This window comes from Vipera ursinii (genome assembly GCF_947247035.1).
Source record: "Vipera ursinii genome assembly, chromosome: 1".
In the NCBI taxonomy this organism is placed as follows: domain Eukaryota; kingdom Metazoa; phylum Chordata; class Lepidosauria; order Squamata; family Viperidae; genus Vipera; species Vipera ursinii.
Genome location: NC_139512.1, coordinates 41159193 through 41178918, shown reverse-complemented (window position 1 = coordinate 41178918; position 19726 = coordinate 41159193). Strand labels below are relative to the sequence as shown.

The following is a 19726-nucleotide window of genomic DNA, read 5'->3' as shown; positions in this document are numbered from 1 at the left end:
TCACTCCTAAAGCTTCACATTATACAGGTAGTCCTCGACTTACAACAGTTCATCTAGTGACTGTTCAAAGTTACAACAGTGCTGAAAAAAGTCGTGTGACTGTTTTTCACATGACTATTGCAGCATTTTCACAGTCATGTGATCAAAATTCAGTTGCAAATGACTCATATTTATGACAGTTGCAGTGTCCCAGGGCAACATGGTCCCCTTTTGCAACCTTCTGCCAAGCAAAGTCAATGGGGAAGCCAGGTTCACTTAATACCCATATTACTAACTTAACAATTGTGGTGATTCACTTAACAATTGCGGCAAGAAAGGTCATAAAATGGGGCAAAATTCACTTAACAAACGTTTCACTTGGCAACAGAAATTTTGGGCTCAATCGTGGACATAAGTGGACTACCTGATAGGTCCATCAAGTGAAACCAATGAAACTGAAAGCTTTTCACACTCCCCCTGGATCTTTTCCTTAATAATCTGGCATTTTTTCACACTGCTGAATGCCCCAAGTGACAAATCATTTAAGTTTTCCAGGCAACCTACTTCAAAACTATGCTGGCTGGCGATTATGGTAGTCCAAAACATTAACCCAGGTGGAATTTATGCACACTTTGATACCTTAGTTCAGCGTTTCCCAACCTTAGGAACTTGAAGATGCGTGGACTTCAACTCCCAGAATTCCCCAGCCAGCATAGCTGGCTGGGGAATTCTGGGAGTTGAAATCCACGCATCTTCAAGTTCCTAAGGTTGGGAAACGCTGCCTTAGTTAGCCATGTTTTTTTTTACAGCACCCCGAGTCTCACAGCTGGTTGGCCTTGAAATGTGTTAAATAGATAATTAAGTAGAGTCTTTGTCCAAGACGGAAGCAGAAGTTGAAATTCCAACTTTCCGAGCCCTGGGGGAAAAAAGGGCAGTGAGAAATACACCCGCCAGCAGCTAATCTAAGATTCCAACCCTTACCTGCAAAGATCTGCAAAGGCTTGGAAATTGAGCTTCTTGATCTTCTTCTCGCTCAGCCAATACCCAACCCTTTTCCCTTTCAAGAAGGTCTGCATCGTGTTGCCACTTCAGCAGGGCATGCCGTTCTTCTGGAAAGAGAAGAATCAGGAAGGACACCCTCCTCCCCGCCGCTGGCCAAGGATGCCGACACCTACTCCGAAGTAATTATGACGGCCGTTAAAGAGGACACCCTTTCAAGTTTCCACAAAAAAAAAGAAAGAAAAAAGAAAAAAGCCTCGAACTAGGAAAAAAGCCAAGAGGGGCCCCAGCTCTTCAGCATTTCACCCAGAGGCGGCTTCGGCGGAAAGCAACGGCGAGCCTCGGCCGAAGCGGAGAGGTAAGGGTGGAAGAAGAGAAGAGGAACCTCTCAGCAGCCATCCGGAAACTTCCTCGCGCCACCGACCGGCATGGCCGAGGCGAAGGAGCGGGCGGGCTAGCAGCAGCGAGGTCGGTGCAACCTTTTTCTGCAGGCCCTCCGGAGAGACGAGGCGAATCCGGAAAGGTTCCGAGCACCGGCGGAGCGGGGAGAAAAAGCTTTCCCTTCCTCCGCCCGGGCGAGGGAATAGATAGGAGGTAGCGACGGCACGGCCGCTTAGGCTTTTTCTTGGGAGAACCGTCGAGACCGAAGCGAAGGCGGCGGCGGCGGCACTTGAGAGTTTATAAGCCGGAGCCCCGGCTGGGTTGGGTTGGGCTGGGCTGGGCTGGGCGATGAAAGGGGCGAATCGAAGTGGCTCGCCCGCTCAACTCCTTCCTCCGGAGCTCTCGCCGCCTTTCAGAGCTCCATTTGCCCGCTATTCTCTGCCGCCTCGACTTCCTCCTCCTCCTCCTCCTCCTCCTCCACCCGCCTCCGCCGCCGCCGGTCTCCACCTCCGACACCGAGGGGAGGGGGCTGGAGAACACACCCTCCTCGCTGCCGCTGCTATGGCAGCCGCGTGCGGAGGCGCTTGCCCGCGAAAGGCACCGCCGCCTCTCCTGCGCAGGAGCGGCGACTCGTCCCTTGTTGTAATCTCCCGTGAGGAAGCTGTGTGTGTGTGTGTGTGTGTGTGTGTGGTGGTGGTGGGGGAAGATCGAAGTTGCCTGCCAGGTTTTGGAGGCTGGGGAATTCTGGGAGTTGAAGTCCACGCATCTTCAAGTTCCTAAGGTTGGGAAACGCTGCCTTATTGTAATCTCCGTGAGGAAGCTGTGTGTGTGTATGTGTGTGTGTGTGGTGGGGAGAGGGGAGATCGAAGTTGCCTGCCAGGTTTTGGAGGCTGCAGGGAGCGAGGTTGTTTCCCAACCTTAGGAACTTGAAGATGCGTGGACTTCAACTCCCAGAATTCCCCAGCCAGCTATGCTGGCTGGGGAATTCTGGGAGTTGAAGTCCACGCATCTTCAAGTTCCTAAGGTTGGGAAACGCTGCCTTATTGTAATCTCCGTGAGGAAGCTGTGTGTGTGGTGGGGAGGGGGGAGATCGAAGTTGCCTGCCAGGTTTTGGAGGCTGCAGGGGAGCGAGGTTGTGGATTTCGGCGAGCTGATCCCTTGGCGTGCTGCTCCGCTTCCTCGGAAGCAAACCCCGCGGGATGACACGGCTTACTCCCGTGTCAATAAACGGCCTTTATTAAAAAAAAAAAAACACCCGCGCTGCTCCCTGGGCGTCCGCTTGGAGTGCTACCAAGCTAAAGGCGTGAGGCAGCTGTTCCACGAAATCTGCCATTGAGACGTTTTATTTGGAAAAACCAAAAAAAAAAAAGGAAAGGAGGTGGAGGAAAACCGGGGAGAAAAGACGGAAAGTCTCCCCAAGAAGGATGGACTCATCTGGACCCTTGGACCAGCTGGGTCAATTGGGCAAACAAAAACCTGGTATGGAAGGGGGAAAAAAATGGGGTGCCTTCTCTAATTCCCCCCCCCCTTTTTCAGATTGGACTGGAGATTCGGGTTCCCTACTCCCTTTTTGTGCACTGTAAGAGATCTGTTTGTGTTGATACCATTGCAAGTAAGAGCATTCTAATAAAATCCAGAAAAGTCATCCTTCATCATTTTCTGAGAACGAGGTAAAGCGGCAGAGAACTCAACCTTGAATTCCCTTTCCTTCTAAAACTATGCAGGGACACCACAAGTGGGTAGCATTGTCAGGCATATGGCTATAGGCTAAGGATCTGACCATTTATTGCCTTTTGGCCCTAGGGAAGAGCAAAAACAAGGACAAGAGAAAAATATGCAAATATGGTTGTGCTTTGTCTTTGCTTCTTGTCTTTCCTCCTTCCATTCCATGCACACACCTTTTAAAGTTTTGGGCATTACATAAAACAATCTTCTCTGAAAACGAATGTCATTCAGTAGCTTTGGAGTAGAGTAGACTATATAAATCTTCACATCCTGGTTGGAGGTCTGTAGTCCAAGACACTTGAAGGGCACTATGATGGACAAGTCTAAGATTACAACTGACTTTAGATGTCATTACAAATCGTCATTTGCTTAAATATGGCTTAATAGATAATAATTGGCTGATTTCCTACAACAAGCTAAGTAATTACAGTAGCTGGCTGCACACAATTGAGTATGTCAAAAGTAAACTCATCATATTATGACTAAATTTGATGTGTGACTCCAACCAGAAGGAAATTAGAACACACAATTATGCCAGAGCTGATGAATTTGGTATAAATCCCAATTCCAGATCTCCAAAACAATGGTTATTTTGAAGTGAAACACTATTAACAAAACAAAACTTGCCTCAAATGCAAGTACCCAGCGGGATAAAATGATGGTGACTATGTAGCCAACAGACTCCCAGCATTATCATTTAAGGTATCATATAACACAGAATGCTGTTCTTATGTCATTTGGCCAGGCCACGTGTATCTAGGACCTTGGACTTTCTAGCCACATTTGCTGGGTGGAGGGAACAATCCTATAATAGTTATTATCTGCTGTATTATATAATGTAAGCAGAAGGGAGCTATTGTAAAAGCATATAATTTTGCAAAGCCTCTCTATTATACCATTCTTTTATTTATTTGAAAATATATGCTTGGAGTAGGCCAAAAGCCAAAAATAAGCATATGCTCAAAGTTAATTCAGAATGAATTGTTGGGATTTTTTTGAAGCCACAATTATCAAACAGTAGTTAGTATGATGAACTAACAATTTTTGCTTAACCATAGTTTTCGTTTGTGAACATACATTTTTCAGCCAAGCCTATCTAAACTTATTCTCTCTTCATGTTTCTTGGGCAAAATGTATAAGAGGGTAATAAATACAGACCACACTCACATGATAGAATAAGAGAGTGCAAAAATATGCAAAGCCTTTTTAGACAGTCATATATGCAGTTTTCAAAACACTTGCAAATGCTAGTCAGTGGTGGAACATGTACTTGGGTTTCAATCTCATTAAATTGAAATGACTGAAACATTTACATAATGACAAAGGCCTTTCCAATCAAAGAAATATTGCCAATCATAATAGATAATACTGGTTCAATAGGGAGATAAATGTAGCTTCTTATTAGGGTTAGTGGACAAATATTAGCGTACTCTATAATTCTTGTTTTCTGAACATATGCACAAACTGAAATCAGCCATCTAATTTTCCCAATTGTGAGATGCATTTTGCAAAGAAAAAAAATGAGAAAGCTAGATTTTAAAGGATCAAAAATTGAGATAAGGATTGGAGGAAGAAACATCAATAATCTTTGATATACCGTACTTTGATGGTACAACTCTCAGAAACCAAAGATGGCCCCTGGAACATCTGATCAAGGAAATCAAAGAAGAAAGTCAGAATTTTGGCTTCTTTCTGAACATCAAAAAGACCAAGCTTAAGATCACTGCAAGGAATGGAAACATCAAAACAGAAACTAGTGATGAAGAGAGAGAATGCATGGAAAAAAATCATTTTCCTAGGATGGCAGATTGCTCAAAGTGGTGAATGCAGTCCAGAAATAAAATGTCGGATTGCACTGCATGATGAACATGAGCTGAATGTGGAAAAGCAAGGACATCAGCGTGGAAACCAAATGTAATGTGTTCCCCATAGCCACCTGTGGTTGTGAAAGTTGGACCTTAAAAAAGTAAGACAGGAAGAAAATGAACTTGTTTGAACTGAGGGGCTGGAGAAGGCTCCTGTGTATTCCTTAGACAGCAAAGGTGAACTAACTAGCAAGTAGTGGAGTGCATAACATCAGACATGTAACTGGAAGGCAAAATCACAAAAACTGTGTCTCACTTATTTTGGCCATGTCATGCAGGGAAATTCACTGGAGAGAGGAAGAGTTAGTGATAAAAGGAAAAAGGAAATCAGATCACCAAAGAACACGATGGCTGGATACCATCAAAGCTGACACCAGTCAGCGCATAGAAAAATTCAAAGAAGTAATGCAAGATCAGAAGATGTGGAGAAACCCGGCTCATAGAATCGCCAAGAGTTGGACGCAGCTGAATGGATAACATCATCATCATCATGTTGGTGAAAATAAAATACAATTCTATTGGGGAGAAAATGTAAAAAAAATGTGCAGAGTATAATAAAAATGTGCCAGTTTGGAAATGTTTGCACATTTTGATGCAAAACAATTCACAATCTGATAGAGCAAAAAGAACAAACAAACAGCTCTGAAGTCAGGGAAATTAGAAACTGGGTGAAATCAAACTACAAAATGTGTATTTCTGTACCATTAGTGTTTCTTCTTCTAATACCTTACTAAAACTGATCTGCTTTCATCTTCACTTCTGTCAATCTCAACATACAGAGAACACCACGAACCAATCAGTGCTCAGCCTTCCCGTTCAGAAATGGACGAAAAACACATCATTCAATTGGTATCATGTCCCCTGAGCTGTCACGACCATGAAATAACAAAACTCCGTTCTTTCCACACAAAAAGGGTATAATTGCAATGATTTATGAAATTTATCATAGCATTTGCCCTCAAAATCTCAGATGCTGCAAGCGGGGGGGGGGGGGGGGGATGGAATCATCCACAAGAAGATTAATTGTAAAACAATTTTTTGAAAGCCCCTTTAAAGCATCCTAGTTATTTTGGAACCAAATCTTTTTTATACTTAAAGGTCTTTGGATTTGTAAAAATGAAATTATAGCATATCGATATATTTTAAGTTAGGCGCTTCTCATAATGTTATGAAAATTGTATGTTGTCATAATGGTTGGATTGGTGTTTGAGAAAGATAAGCGGTGGAGTCACTGGAAGCTCCAGGAATCAGATATGGAGTATCTGGATGATGGGGCTGGGCAGGGTGGAGGGAAAGGAACAGCAATGATGACTGGATTTTGGAGTAGGAGGAGGAGTGAGGCAAAAGTTCCTGCTCACCCTCACATCTGCCATCACAATAGTTACTGTAAACAAAAGTGAAAACAAAAGCAGCTCTCTCCCCCCCTCCCCAAAATGAAATTGTGACATCAATCAGGTCCAAAGAAGATGCCCAAGAGATACAGGATAGTGGCGTAGGTGTGCCCAGTTTCACCTATCCTTATTTCCACCTCTTTCAATGGTCATGCTGCTAGTATGAAGCTGTTTGAAATTCACCTCCACTTTGACTTTGAGAGAGCCAAGATCTTTTTAATAAGCATAGATAATTGACTTTTTTTATTGGAAGATTGCTCAGTTGGGACTTGGAGAATTAAAATATATGCCAATAAAGTAGGAAGCAAGCCCTTACAATTGGTTTCCGTTGGACCTGCCCAGCCCCCCTTTGTCTAACTTTCCCCTCTGCCTGGAGTGTGTGTGTTTTTTCCCCACAAGCAGACAAGTGGAGGAAAGTGGTGAATCCAAGGTTTATAAGGGACAAAATAAAACAAAACAGACAGAATATGTTGTGGCTATTTTATGGCCTTCTTGATGGAAACCTTGGAAAGCTTGGTCTCCCAGTTTTCATTTTATGTGGATAACAAAATTAAGTATTTCTCACTTTCTGTTAACCCACAGGGTTGCCCTTCCATCTCTTCCCCCTTCATGTAACTGCAGGTTCTTTCTGCACCTCAAGGAGCAGGAAATATATTTTTTTTATCCTGGTGACTCACCAGACTGGGTGTGACTTACTAAGTCTTCCCTGCTATTTTAAAAAAGGTAGCAAAGGTCGGCTTATAGGGGAAACTTGAGAGCATGAACAGAAAAGCTTAATGGAGAAATGTTGTAATATATTTGCTCCAAGTATAGTAAGCAATGATTCTGCAATTGTTTGCAATAACTGGGAAATCAAAGCCTAAGGGGTAGTTTTGCTCTTATGCAAAGCTTGACACTTAGTTATGGTATTTATACATAAATTCCCGAAAATGGGAGTGCGAAATGCAGGCCCTTGTTACTGCTCTAGATGACACTTACTAGCAAGCAAGGAAGGAAGCAGCTGCGCTCCTTTCTTATCCTGATTAAATTAGCACACTGGATTTTGCATATTAGGAAAATTACAGCCTAGAACCAATTGTTGGAAACAGAAGATGTTGTTCACCTACGCAGCATGGGGCCAGGTTATTTGGGGGACTAACATCTTCCTAATTATGTCTACCCATCCTGTCAGGTCTGGCAGGAGAGGCATGCTGTGGGTCCCACCTGCAAAGAAAATCCATCTGATAGGACCTAGGAAGCATGCCTTTTCTACCGAGTATCCGCCATCTGGAATATCGTCCCTCCCGAAATGAAGTTAGGCCAAACCCCTTATAGCCTTCAGGAAACCTCTCAAAATGGGGTGAGTGGGTTTCAGCAACCCAGAGGATCCCTTGGTAATAGGGAACCTACACACATACTGTAGATAAACATCTTTACTGTCATATTCTTATTGTATACATGATTGTTCTTTTAATGGATTTGCAACATATTTTAACTCTTGGTTTTATTCTTTGGGTAAGATGTGCAGCCATGTAAATTTGGCAATAAAATAATGTTAAGAAATAATATGGTTAGCTGGGTTTTGACTTCTTGTGTACACTTAGCCATTGTGGCTTATAGACACTGGTTTGTCTTAGCATATTATGGGTATCCATTCCAAAAAAAAATCTTAAGCAAATGTGGCTTAATACAGATTATCCACGTCAAAGGCAATTAGAACATGCCAACAGATAGTTCCTTGATAGATACACTTCAGAGCAGGTGCCAAATCCAAAGGTTTCTTAAACACAATTAAAACAAAGAAACATGCTGGCTAGGAAATTCTGGGAATTATTGTCATAAATCATCCAGATTGGTGGAAGCTGTGAATAAACAATGCATAGTTTGTTGCCTTTTAACAGAATCCAAAATTTATTGCTTGAATCTGTCAACTTCCTTTGCCTCATAGGGTAAAGCAAACTTCTCTTTTTGCATAGCAAGTTCTCTGGAAAGAGAATTGACTTCTTCAGTTCTTTTCTTATCCCAGTCTTTTGCAGTACAGAGTACTGATCCTGGAGAACAGTCTCAGCTGGAGAGGGAAGAATTAAGGCTTGTTCCCCTCATTATGTTCCCTGATTTGGAAGGCCTCCATATTTACTTTTGAGAAAGAAAAAAAAAACGGCCAAGGTGCGTAGCTGCCTGCTATATTTTTTAAGTGATGCATAGTTTAACCCACAGTGCCCTCTGAAGCTCAACATGTTTAATAACATCCTATCTTATTTTTAGCAAATCCTTTTTTTTCCTTAACCTTGATTTCCTGGTCCCTCAAAGATGTGTAAAATCTCACAAAATTCTACTAGCAGAAAGTGGCAAAGAGAATGTGTACAGACATGCTGTTCATGTACCTTTTCATTTTGTTAAGAGGGAAAATTTGCATGTTTGTTCTCCACTATGGTACTTCATGCACCTTTCCCAACAGTTCTGCTTTTATTTAAGAGTGTGCATACTGTGTTTCTTCTTTTTCTAAGATGCAACTTCCTTGGCCTTTGAGGTATTAGTATTTGTGTCAATATAAGGAAAATAAACAGTGGGGTGCCAATATTTGTCTTTTGCATCTGATCAGCACTAAACTAGTTTTACTCTTTTAATTCAACCGCAAGTCACTGTCTAATTGAGTCATTATCATTGAGTAACCATCAGATGACAACTGAAGATACTTCTTGGATGAGAAGCGAAATGTCATCAAGGAAGAACAAAGAACGTCCAACTGCCTTTTGAAAAAGCATCTTTGGAACAACCGTGACCTGGATGACTGAGAATCTCCACAGACATATGGGATGACAATTGGTGCTCTGGCTTTATAATATTTCTCTTGGTTTGGATCTGAAATACTAACTTAAGGAACTTCACACAAGGACAGTATCCAAAATGATTCCTTCCTGAGGTTCCTGTAAATCCAACAGAGGAAATGAAGTAAAGTCAGGAGGTCCCCTTGAATACGCAATGTTGTAAATCTTTTTATTTCTTTTTTAGATTATGACTTATGCTGAGCCTATAAAACAGCCTTTCTCAACTGGGATTCCACAAAATATTATGATGAAAAAAACATTGTTTTTTTTGAACTTTGCACACTGTGTAGTGCTGTTTGCAGCAGTGGGATGAGTGGATACTAATTATATTAACATTCTGTCAACTCTATATTCAATAACTTTTTATGCAGGGATTCCCTGAGACTTGAAAATTGTTTCAAGAACTTTGTCAGGGGAAAAAGGCTTAGAAAACCGATTTAAACTAAAAGCTTACTTGTAAATTGATTATTTTTAATGCAACTTATAAAATAAAATGTGAAGCAGCTTTCACAAGAGATCGATGGAACGTTAAGGTGCTTCCAAAGTGAAATAGGCAGAATGCAGAGATGCAGTCATTATGAAGCTTTATTCATCGACAGGTTATATAAAAAGAGCTATATGGCATGGAAGCATCCATGCTTGTAAGATAGAAGATAGATAGAAAGAGAAGCAGAGCTAGAACAAAGAAGCAGCCCCTGGGCAGAGGTATTTATGGGGGGTCTCGGCCCCTCCCTAGCCATAAAACTCTCTCGCCAATGGGGCTGCTGCAGGGGAGCAAAGAAGCCTCTTTGCTCCATCTGATGACCTGTTTGGGGAACTGCCATGGCTGGCACAAAACATGTAACAATTCCCCTTCTTGCCAGCCAATGACAGGGACCAGTGAATGTGTGTGAGGGGCAAGCAGGTGTCATAGACATGTATAAAAACATTCAGAAGGCCAAACACAAACGCTTACACAGAAGGTTGTGCCGGTCAATGGGAAGAGGTTTGGTAAACAGATCAGCTATCTGGTCAGCTGTATTACAGTGCTCTACACGTATAAAACCCTCTTTGACAAGCTGTCTGACATTTTTATAGCGTATGTCTATGTGGCGAGATCTAGAGCCTACTGCATAAGCCTCCGAGATTGCAATGGCGGCTGTGTTGTCCTCTAGAATTTGGATGGGCAGAGGAGGAGCTGCCCAGATGCTCGTTATCAGCTCATTGAACCAAGTCAAATCATTGGCCGTGTCTGACAGGCTGGCATATTCAGCCTCGGCCGTGGAGCAAGAAACAAATTTTTGCTGCCTAACATGCCAATGTATTGGGCAGCCATTTAGCAATATGAGTATACCAGAAGTGCTCCGCCTACTTTTGGTGTCGCCAGCCCAGTCTGCGTCTGAGTAAGCAGAGAGCTGGGCCGTCTCCCCCTTCTCTGGTTCCAGCACAAGGAGGGCATCGGTCGTGCCCCTGAGGTACCTAAGTACCCTCTTAACAGCAGTCCAGTGGAATTCCTTTGGGTGTTCCACATGCCTGGACAATAGATTTACAGCTAAAGCTATGTCAGGCCTGCTCCAATTGCTGATATATAGCAAGGAGCCAATCACAGATCTGTAAAGCGTATTATCTGTGAACTCAGGACCGTCCTTGTGAGTATGGTTGTAAAAGTCGCTTTGCATTGGGCTGTGCGTGGGATTAGATTCTGCCATTTTGCATTTGGCCAATAACTCCTCTATCTTTTCTTTTTGAGATAGAGCGAACCCCCCCTTAGTGGCCAAAATATGCACACCCAAGTACTTATCAACCCGCCCCAAAGATTTCAAAGTGAACTTTTCTTCCAGGGCCTTGGCAAATTCATCACACCCTTCCTTGTCAGGTCCTACATATAGTAGGTCGTCCACATAAACTAACACCCTTTCTGTGGTACCCTTTGAGTTGCGTGTGAAAACACATTTATCTGCACGGGATGCAGTGAAACCAACTCGTTCTAAACTTTTTCTAAGGCAGTCATACCATAGTTTCCCTGACTGCTTGAGACCATATAACCCTTTGTGAAGTAACCATGTATTTTCCCCTTCTTGCTGGTAGCCAGGAGGGGCCTTCACGTAGATCTGCCGGTCCAATTTGGCGTGGAGGTAAGCCGTCTGGATGTCGAATTGGAAGACTTCCTCCCCCAGAGCAGCTGCAGTCACGAGGGCGGTCTTGACGCTCTCTGCCCGGACAGTTGGAGAGTATGTCTCGCCATAGTCTTCCATATAGCGTTGGGCGAATCCCTGAGCTACCAAACGGGCCTTATACAGGTAGAGGCCATTGGCAAGTGGTTTTGCCTTGTAAACCCACCTTGTGCCAATGACTTTCCTCTCCTTTGGAGGTTGCTGGGGGGTGAAGACCTTGAGTTGTTTTAAGCTCTGCATTTCCTTCTCCATCGCGAGCTGCCATTTCTCCTGTTCTTCGATGGGCAGCTCCTGGATGTCAGAGAAGGATTTTGGGGTGACCACAACGCTGTTAACAGATGCGATGTGCCCAATGTCAATTCTCTTTGGCGGGATGCCTTTGTTGGACCGCTTTGACCTCCTTACCTTCTGCCACTCACCGCCTTTTTCTTCCGCGGGTTTCTGAGGCGTTGCTGGGGAACTGGACGGCTCATCCTCCCCATCTGAACCAGGTGGGATGACATCTTCGTCTTGTTCCACACTTTCGTCGGTGGCAGGGTATGTGGAAGTCTCAGGTGATGTCGTAGTCGGTGTGCCCTTGCTGGGACGGTTGATATATGGGCTCAGATCATTGGAGTGTATCTGGGCCCAATTGGAGTCCTCTTCGAAGGAGGCAGATTGGGAAGTCACAATCCTGCCCCCTTCTCCCAGGAAACGGTAGGCCTTGGAGCCAGGAGCGTAGCCCAAGAACCTCAGTCTCTGGGAGACAGATCTCCCCTTCTTCCGCAGCTGCTTGGGGATGTGAACCCATGCATAGGACCCAAAAACATGTAAATGTCCCAGATTTGGTTTCCTACCATGAACTAGGAAATATGGGGTCTGGTTCACAACACTGCTCCAAGTGCGGTTTAAGGTATAATTGGCGTATTTTACCGCTTCTGCCCAGTATGATTCTGCGACCCCTGCGTCTGCAATCAGACTACGCATCATAGTTTGTAGGACTCCATTTCTTTTCTCTGCCACACCATTCTGAGCGGGGGTGAAAGGCGCGGTAAGAAAATGGCGGATGCCCTTACGCTTTACCCAGTCCTGGAATTTTCGGGACATGAACTCAGCCCCGCGGTCGCTCTGCAGTTGTGCAATCTTGGTTTTATACTGGGTCTCTACAAGGTTGTAGAGTGATTTTATGGCGTCAAAGGCTCCAGATTTTTCTGTGAGGATATACACATGGCCGTACCGTGAAAAATCATCAACTGCAGTGAGAAAATACTGACTTTTCCCTAGAGATGGTGTGAAAGGCCCGACCAAATCAACATGAACTAGTTGATATGGGAATTGGGTCTTACGCAGTGATGTTTTTGGGATAGGCGCAGCTTTCCTCTTTGACTTCTTACAGATTGCACAGTCCAGGAATACCTCACAATCTTTGAGCTGGACTCCCTCAGCAAACTCTCCCATCCTTTTAACTACAGGGAAGCTTGCATGACCTAATCTTCGGTGCAAAATATGGGCACACTTATCGTGGAGTGGCTTCCCGACTGACACCCTCTTGGCTTTGGTAGCCTTGAGCGGTGCTTCAGGTGACAGCTGAGGTTGGGATTTCTTATCCACACTGCCTTGCTGTGGGGGCTTGGATGCAACCGCTTCACCTTTGCGGTCGTTAAGCAGCCTTGGGGTTGTCTGTGAGGCCCCTTCTAAGGGGGAGAAATATGGCAAATCATCTATGATGGCTATATTTCCAATGACCCTCTGGTCCCGGGTGACATGACCTCCCCCTTTGCGAAATAAAACTTCCACCCCGTCATCGTCACATAACTTGATAATGCTCAACAGGTTGTTGGCAATAGAAGGCGCGTGTAAGACACCTTCAACTTTTCCAAGCCCGGGTAGAGAAACCGTGCCCTCCCCAATAACCAAAGCTTTATCACCGTTGGCCACCTTGACAGATGATTTCATTTTCTTTACTCTTTTAAAACCTTGACTCACATTAGTAATGTGAGATGAAGCTCCAGAGTCCAGCAACCATAAGTCAGTGGAGCTATCAGCTCTTGTGGTGGGGGCACAGGTAGACACAAGATTGTTAGTACTTTTGGCCCCGCCACGGCCCCTTCCTTGTCCCTTGCCCCTACCTTGATTGGGACCACGCTTGGGGCCTTGTTGAAAATGGGGGCAGTCCTTCTTGAGGTGCCCCTCAGAGCCACAGGTGAAACACTTGAGTAGAGCATTAACCCGCTCTGAGTTGCGGTGTCGTGTGTTGGCTGGCTGGCTGGTGACTCTGTTGTATTCTCCTGTATGTCTACGTCTGCTATCTTCGTCAATGAGTCTGCCCTCGAGGTAGGACAGAGGCATGGGTCCATCCCTGCCCCCTTCCAGGGAAATAATAAAATTGTTCCAACTTTTGTCCAGGGAAGCCACAATAACTGCGACCAAGTTCTCTTCAGGTATTCGGTAATTTTTGGACATTAGTTGCGCCCTGAGGGATTTTAATTTTCCAAGATGTTCTGCCATGCTGGCCCCAAACCTGAGTCTTGTGTTGTAAAACTCAGTTGTGAGTCTGGTGAGAGAACCCATGCTCTTGCTGTTGAATAAATTGTATAATAGGCGCAAGGCTGCGCAAGCTGTGAGTCCATCTGGAATGCTAGGGAACATATTATCATCGATGGACTCCATCAGAGTGGAAAAAGTCTGTCTATGAAGCCACTCTTCTCGTGAGCTCCACGGGAAAGGTGGTGGGTTCAGGGCCATTTCAAGAATCCCATCCTTCAATAGACATACCTGCAAATTTCTATTCCAACTGTGATAGTTCTCACCCCCAATTTTCAATTTTTCAAAGTTGGGATTCAACGGGGTGGCAATTAGAAACGTATTATCCCATTCTTGGAGCATTTGGGAGGTTGGCATTGAGAAAAATGGTAAAGGTACCCCTCTAGTGGGCGTTGGTGGTATATTTCTCTGATTTTCAGATGGCCCCCCTTCTGGGTTAAAAAGCCCGTACTGGGCATGTCCGGAAAACATGTGATCAGGGGGTGGGCGGAGCCCAAGATTGCCGGCCGGCACTTGGTTTTGAAAATGCTCTGGAAATCCTTCCTGGAGCCTCCCCGGCCCTGGATTGCCTTGAGAAGCCCATCGCTGGCCCTGAAGACCTTGGGGATGGCTAAAGCCGATGCTGGAGGAGGGGGCCAACCCCCCCCGAAGGCCAAGTAAGGAGAGCGCCTGGGTGGGGGCGAAAGGAAGGCTGGGGCCCCCGGAGAGAGGGTCGGGGGCCTTGGGGGGTAATGAGCAGTCTTATAGCCATCATAGCTCACGAGGGTTTCTGCTGGAGAGAGCCCAGGAGTTTGCATGTTGCTATGGCAGGATGCCAGGGGTTGCTGGGCCTCCAGACTTAATTGAGGCCTTTCTTTGTTAGAAAATGTGGGCGCACAGGGGGCTGCCATCTTGCTTCCTGTGCCGGGCCATGCGGTCTCCCTGGGCGCAGCCATCTTGTTTCCTGTTGCCCCAGGAAGCTGGAGGTCGCGGTTAGGCAGGGGATTTCGCGCCGAAAGCCCTGGGGTCCCGGGGTTACTCAGGGTGGCAGGCGCCATATTGAGGGGCCTCGTGGTGGCTGAGGGGGGGCTTACCCGGCATCCACAGTCCTTCTGCACTGATGTCCTCCGTGGAGAGGCTTGTGGGGTCTCCTGTACTTCAAGGAGTTTTAGAAGCAGTTCCTTGCATTCTGGTGTAGACATTTGATCCACGCGTTGCTTGCGTTGGGCCCGGAGCGCTTCTGCTGCATCTTGACAGTCTTGGGCGGACTGTAAAACTTCCAAGCTTCCCTCTGTGGCGTGCAGAAGGAGGCCATCTGTGCTCTCACCTGGAGCGGGGCTTGCTTCAGGGGCTAGAGCTGTTAATCTTGATTGAAGACTCCTGGTCACAATCTGCGATTTCCGGCCATCCATTTCAGTTTCAAATCTAGGCATTAGCTGCAGGCTTTGGAAGCGTTCCCTTTAACCATCCTCTCTGCTACCAACTTGTGAAGCAGCTTTCACAAGAGATCGATGGAACGTTAAGGTGCTTCCAAAGTGAAATAGGCAGAATGCAGAGATGCAGTCATTATGAAGCTTTATTCATCGACAGGTTATATAAAAAGAGCTATATGGCATGGAAGCATCCATGCTTGTAAGATAGAAGATAGATAGAAAGAGAAGCAGAGCTAGAACAAAGAAGCAGCCCCTGGGCAGAGGTATTTATGGGGGGTCTCGGCCCCTCCCTAGCCATAAAACTCTCTCGCCAATGGGGCTGCTGCAGGGGAGCAAAGAAGCCTCTTTGCTCCATCTGATGACCTGTTTGGGGAACTGCCATGGCTGGCACAAAACATGTAACATAAAATGACATAAAATGAAACATTATTTTTAAAATAATTTCAAAGATATTTTAAAAAAACATAAGAGAGCGGTGATGAAAGATACCCTTTCATTTTTATCAGTACAACAGACTTTTGTCACAATGACTGAGAGACAGTAGATAAAAATGAAATAAAATAAAAAATTATGTGACCTGGGTCCTGGATATTTTAGGGACCATCTTTCCTCAATAGTTTCTGACCATTTTATCCAGACAACTAGGTAGTACCTAATAAGGGGCCTTGGCTATGGCAGGAGGGACCTGACAACTGGCATTTCCTTCAGCAGCTCTCTTCTTCTGGAATAGCTTCACTTCTGAGAATAACCAGTGAAAGAAGAGGAAGAGCTGCTGTTCTGTACCAGCCTGCTACCGGCCCTGCAGAAAAGGCAGGGACAACCCCTTTTACAAGAAGGCAAGAGGCTGGAACTAAGCCTGCCAAATTTATGGATACAAAAGCAAACAGAACAAGACATGAACCATGAAACAGGAGCTATTCAAGCGGTTGCCTTCAGCAAACCTGCCCTCCCACGCATTCCCCTTTCATACAGTTCAGGGCGTGGCTTCTCTCTGCCTCCTTCCGAGGTGCCCCATTGCCTTCCTCTGTTTACTCCTGATTGACTGCCTCCTGCGTCGGGCATCCTTGAACAGAGCCAGCTGTGGGTCATCTTCATCCACACTGTCAGGCTCATACAGCTGGGTCTGCGTCGTGATCGGGTGGGAGGGGCCTGGCTGAGGGCTCTCATCAGCAAGCTCTCCAACCCCCTCAGCAAGCTCTTCAACACCCCCCTCCTCCTCTGAGTCGTCTGACCCAACTGCCGAACCCACAGGCTGACCCTGAATCACAACAGCTGCAGCCTAGGTGAGGATCATCAGATAAGGGAAATCTCAGCTCAAAGGAGAAATGGAATTTGAGAAACTCTCCCAGATGACCCTCCCTGGTTCTCTATCTATAAAGACAAGGAAAGAAGAGGCACATTCAGAGTTGCAAGATTCTGTTACTGTAATCCAATAATAGAAGTAATTTTAGTATTGATGACTAGTATTCGAAGTCTGATTTGCCTTGAAGGGCTGACACTGAGGCATGGATGGCCCATTCCCTGATGTCCTTCTGGAAGCAGGTGAAAACACGGCTCTTCTGGAGCTTTGTAGTGGCCCCAGTCCATAATTTCAGCTTTTTTTTTACTTTTAGTATCAACTGAAAACTGAATTGGAACTATTTTAAGAAATTATTCTGTATCTGTACCAGGATTTCATTAAGTAAGTTCATCTAGAGCAGGGCTTTTCAACCAGTGGTACGGGTACCACCTGTGGTACATTGGCACCTGGCAGGTGGTACGCGACCATCCTAGAAAATTGGTAGTGGGGGAGGGGAATGAGCTGAACTGGTGGCAGCACCGCACAAGCCTAAGTAAGAGATGGCTGGAGCTAGGCGACTGGTGGTACTCGGAAGTTGCCATATCCTAAAAGTGGTACAATGGGTGAAAAGGTTGAAAAGCCCTGATCTAGAGTCTGCTTTCATACATAAATATCACCAATAAATAAATGCACTCTCCCTTACCCCCAATTTACTTTCAATGTGAGGGGCTGTTGCAAAGAAGAAAAGGCAAAAAACTTTATTCTTGTGAATTTCTTTAAGTTCGCTTACTTTAGGTCCTAAGGCCATTTATGGATAATTCCCTCCTCTCTAGCAGTCTCTCTACATCCCCTCTCAGTGTTGTTCAGAAAGTACCTCTGTACCTTGGAGGAACCTGAGGAATTCCTTTGTACAATTACATAGTATTCATTTTCTATTTTGCTTTGGTTTTCTTGTACACAGCTCAGTCGGGTGGAGTCAGTGGTGCTTCAATTGAATACATTAATTAAATGAATTAAATATTTGAAGTGGTGGAAAAGGGGAAGCAAAGATGCAATATAACACAGTTGCTTATTATGTCCATTCTTCTTGTTGCTTAATGTGAAATTCCACACAAGAAACATGATAATTGTACACAGAATTCTTAATGGATTTGTTGAGGCAGAAGAGAAGAAACCAATTAATGTGAATCTTACGATGATTCATAATTGGTCAGGAAAAGGATTCCATGCTCCACCATTGGAATATGGGAAGTTTCTTTATAACAAGTCAGACCATACGTCTTTCTAGCTCAGCATTTATTTCATTTTTATTTATTTTTTCATTTGCTGAATTTTATAAAGTTGCCTAACTCAAACAATGTGATTTTGAGTAGAAAAACCAACAACAAACCCAAAGAACCACATAATATTAAAACATGCACAATATAAAATACATATAAAGTGAAAAATGTAGACTTTATAACAGTATCTTTTTGCCTGAAACTCAGTTATTATTGGACTCTTGTGAAGCTAATCAAGTTTTGAAACTATGTCCAAATACTAGTAATTCCTACATAAAGGAAAACAAAAAGCTATCCAGATGAAATAAAAATGCGTCTGGTCAAAAATGGGAATTCAACCTGCTTTAAATTAATATGTATTCAATTAGGATTACACTGATCCTTCCCCCCCCCCCGATGGCTATGTATTCCCTGGGCTTCAAATTTACCTTCTGAAAAAACGAGGTAGGCCTATATGCATTTTTCAAGGTCAGATTTTATATCCTGAGAGATGTGGTGCCAAGGCTACCCAATCTGATAGTATCAATGTCTTATCTTCATTGGTTATGATAATAATCTGCTCTACTTAAAACTGCCATGTACTGTAAATACTTGGAAATTTAAGCTGGGCTAAAAGGCTGAACTGATATTATTTACGTGGGCTAGTTAAATGGGACATTTGATTCTTTTTTTAAGAAAAAGGTTCACTGGATTCCAGGCCTTTTCTAGGCAAAATTCATGGAGATATACTTCTTATGCTGGCGTCAACTTCCCTCCGCCCTGTGCGCTCCCACAGAGAGGGCCTCCTCAGGGTGCCACCGGTCAGAGAATGTCGTCTGGTGGCCCCCAGGGGGAGGTCCTTCTCTGTGGGTGCCCCGGATTTATGGAATCGTTTGCCGGTTGAGCTCCGGATGGCGCCCGATCTTCGCTCCTTCCGACGCGATCTGAAGACTTACTTGTTCGAACAAGCCGGCCTGGCCTGATGGGTTTTATTGTTTTATTGTTTTATTGTCGTTTTAATTGTATTTTACTCTACTGTTAGTAAGCTTGGGCATCTTGTTTAATCCTTTTTTAATTTTTGTATTCTTGTATTTTTATATATCTGCCCTGTTCACCGCCCTGAGTCCTTCGGGAGAAGGGCGGTATACAAATAAAATTATTATTATTATTATTATTATTATTATTATTATTATTATTATTATTATTATTATTATTATTATTATTATTATTATCCACAGTTTCAAGTTGCATAGGAAAGGAAACCAAAATGAAGCAAAAAGAAAGACATACAATTCTGCCAGCTGAATGGTTTCTTCATTGCCAACAGTCTTCAAGCAACCAAATGATGCTTAAATACATCAACATCATTAGAATACACAAAAATCAAAGTGACTATATTATTGGTACAAGGAGATGGAAGAATGTAATTATAATAGTAAAGATGAGACTAGGGGCTACTGTGAAACAGATCATATACTGCGCATAAGTGTCAGGTTAAACTAGAGGGAATCTTGACTATATACCCACCATTTTCAAGGAGATGATCAGAAATTGCTTTTTAGTCTTGAACTTCATTGACAGGGAATTAGAGACAAACTGGAATTGAATTAAAGAAGCTGTTAAGGATGAATTAAAAAGAGACTGTCAAAAAACCAAGAAACAGAAAAAGGAAAAATTTGAGGTAAAAACAAATTGTGAAAAAGGAAGGAAAGCAAGGAAGGAAGGAAGGAAGGAAGGAAGGAAGGAAGGAAGGAAGGAAGCCAAAGCCAAGAAAACAAAGGTCTCAGGAAGAAAGTTAAACAACCTCAAAAAAAACTGTTAGAAGAAACAAGAAGCAAGATTATGATGACATCTGTAAAGACACTGAAGATGGAAACAGACACCAACGTCCCTTCCAACTCTATTATTCTATGTTAATAACCTTCACTAAGATTAAGGGGACTATGATTAAAA

General features: G+C 44.1%; 1 protein-coding gene across 1 annotated transcript in view; it reads right to left on the bottom strand.

Annotated features, from left to right (window-relative positions):
• Positions 1-1793, bottom strand: part of ITPK1 (inositol-tetrakisphosphate 1-kinase) — a 167343-nt gene extending 165550 nt beyond the window's left edge. The window contains exon 1 of the mRNA XM_083366817.1: positions 961-1793. Within this exon, the coding sequence (XP_083222943.1) occupies positions 961-1055 (95 nt within the window). The 5' untranslated portion in view covers positions 1056-1793. The remainder of the gene's footprint in view (positions 1-960) is intronic.
• Positions 1794-19726: the final 17933 nt, after the last annotated feature.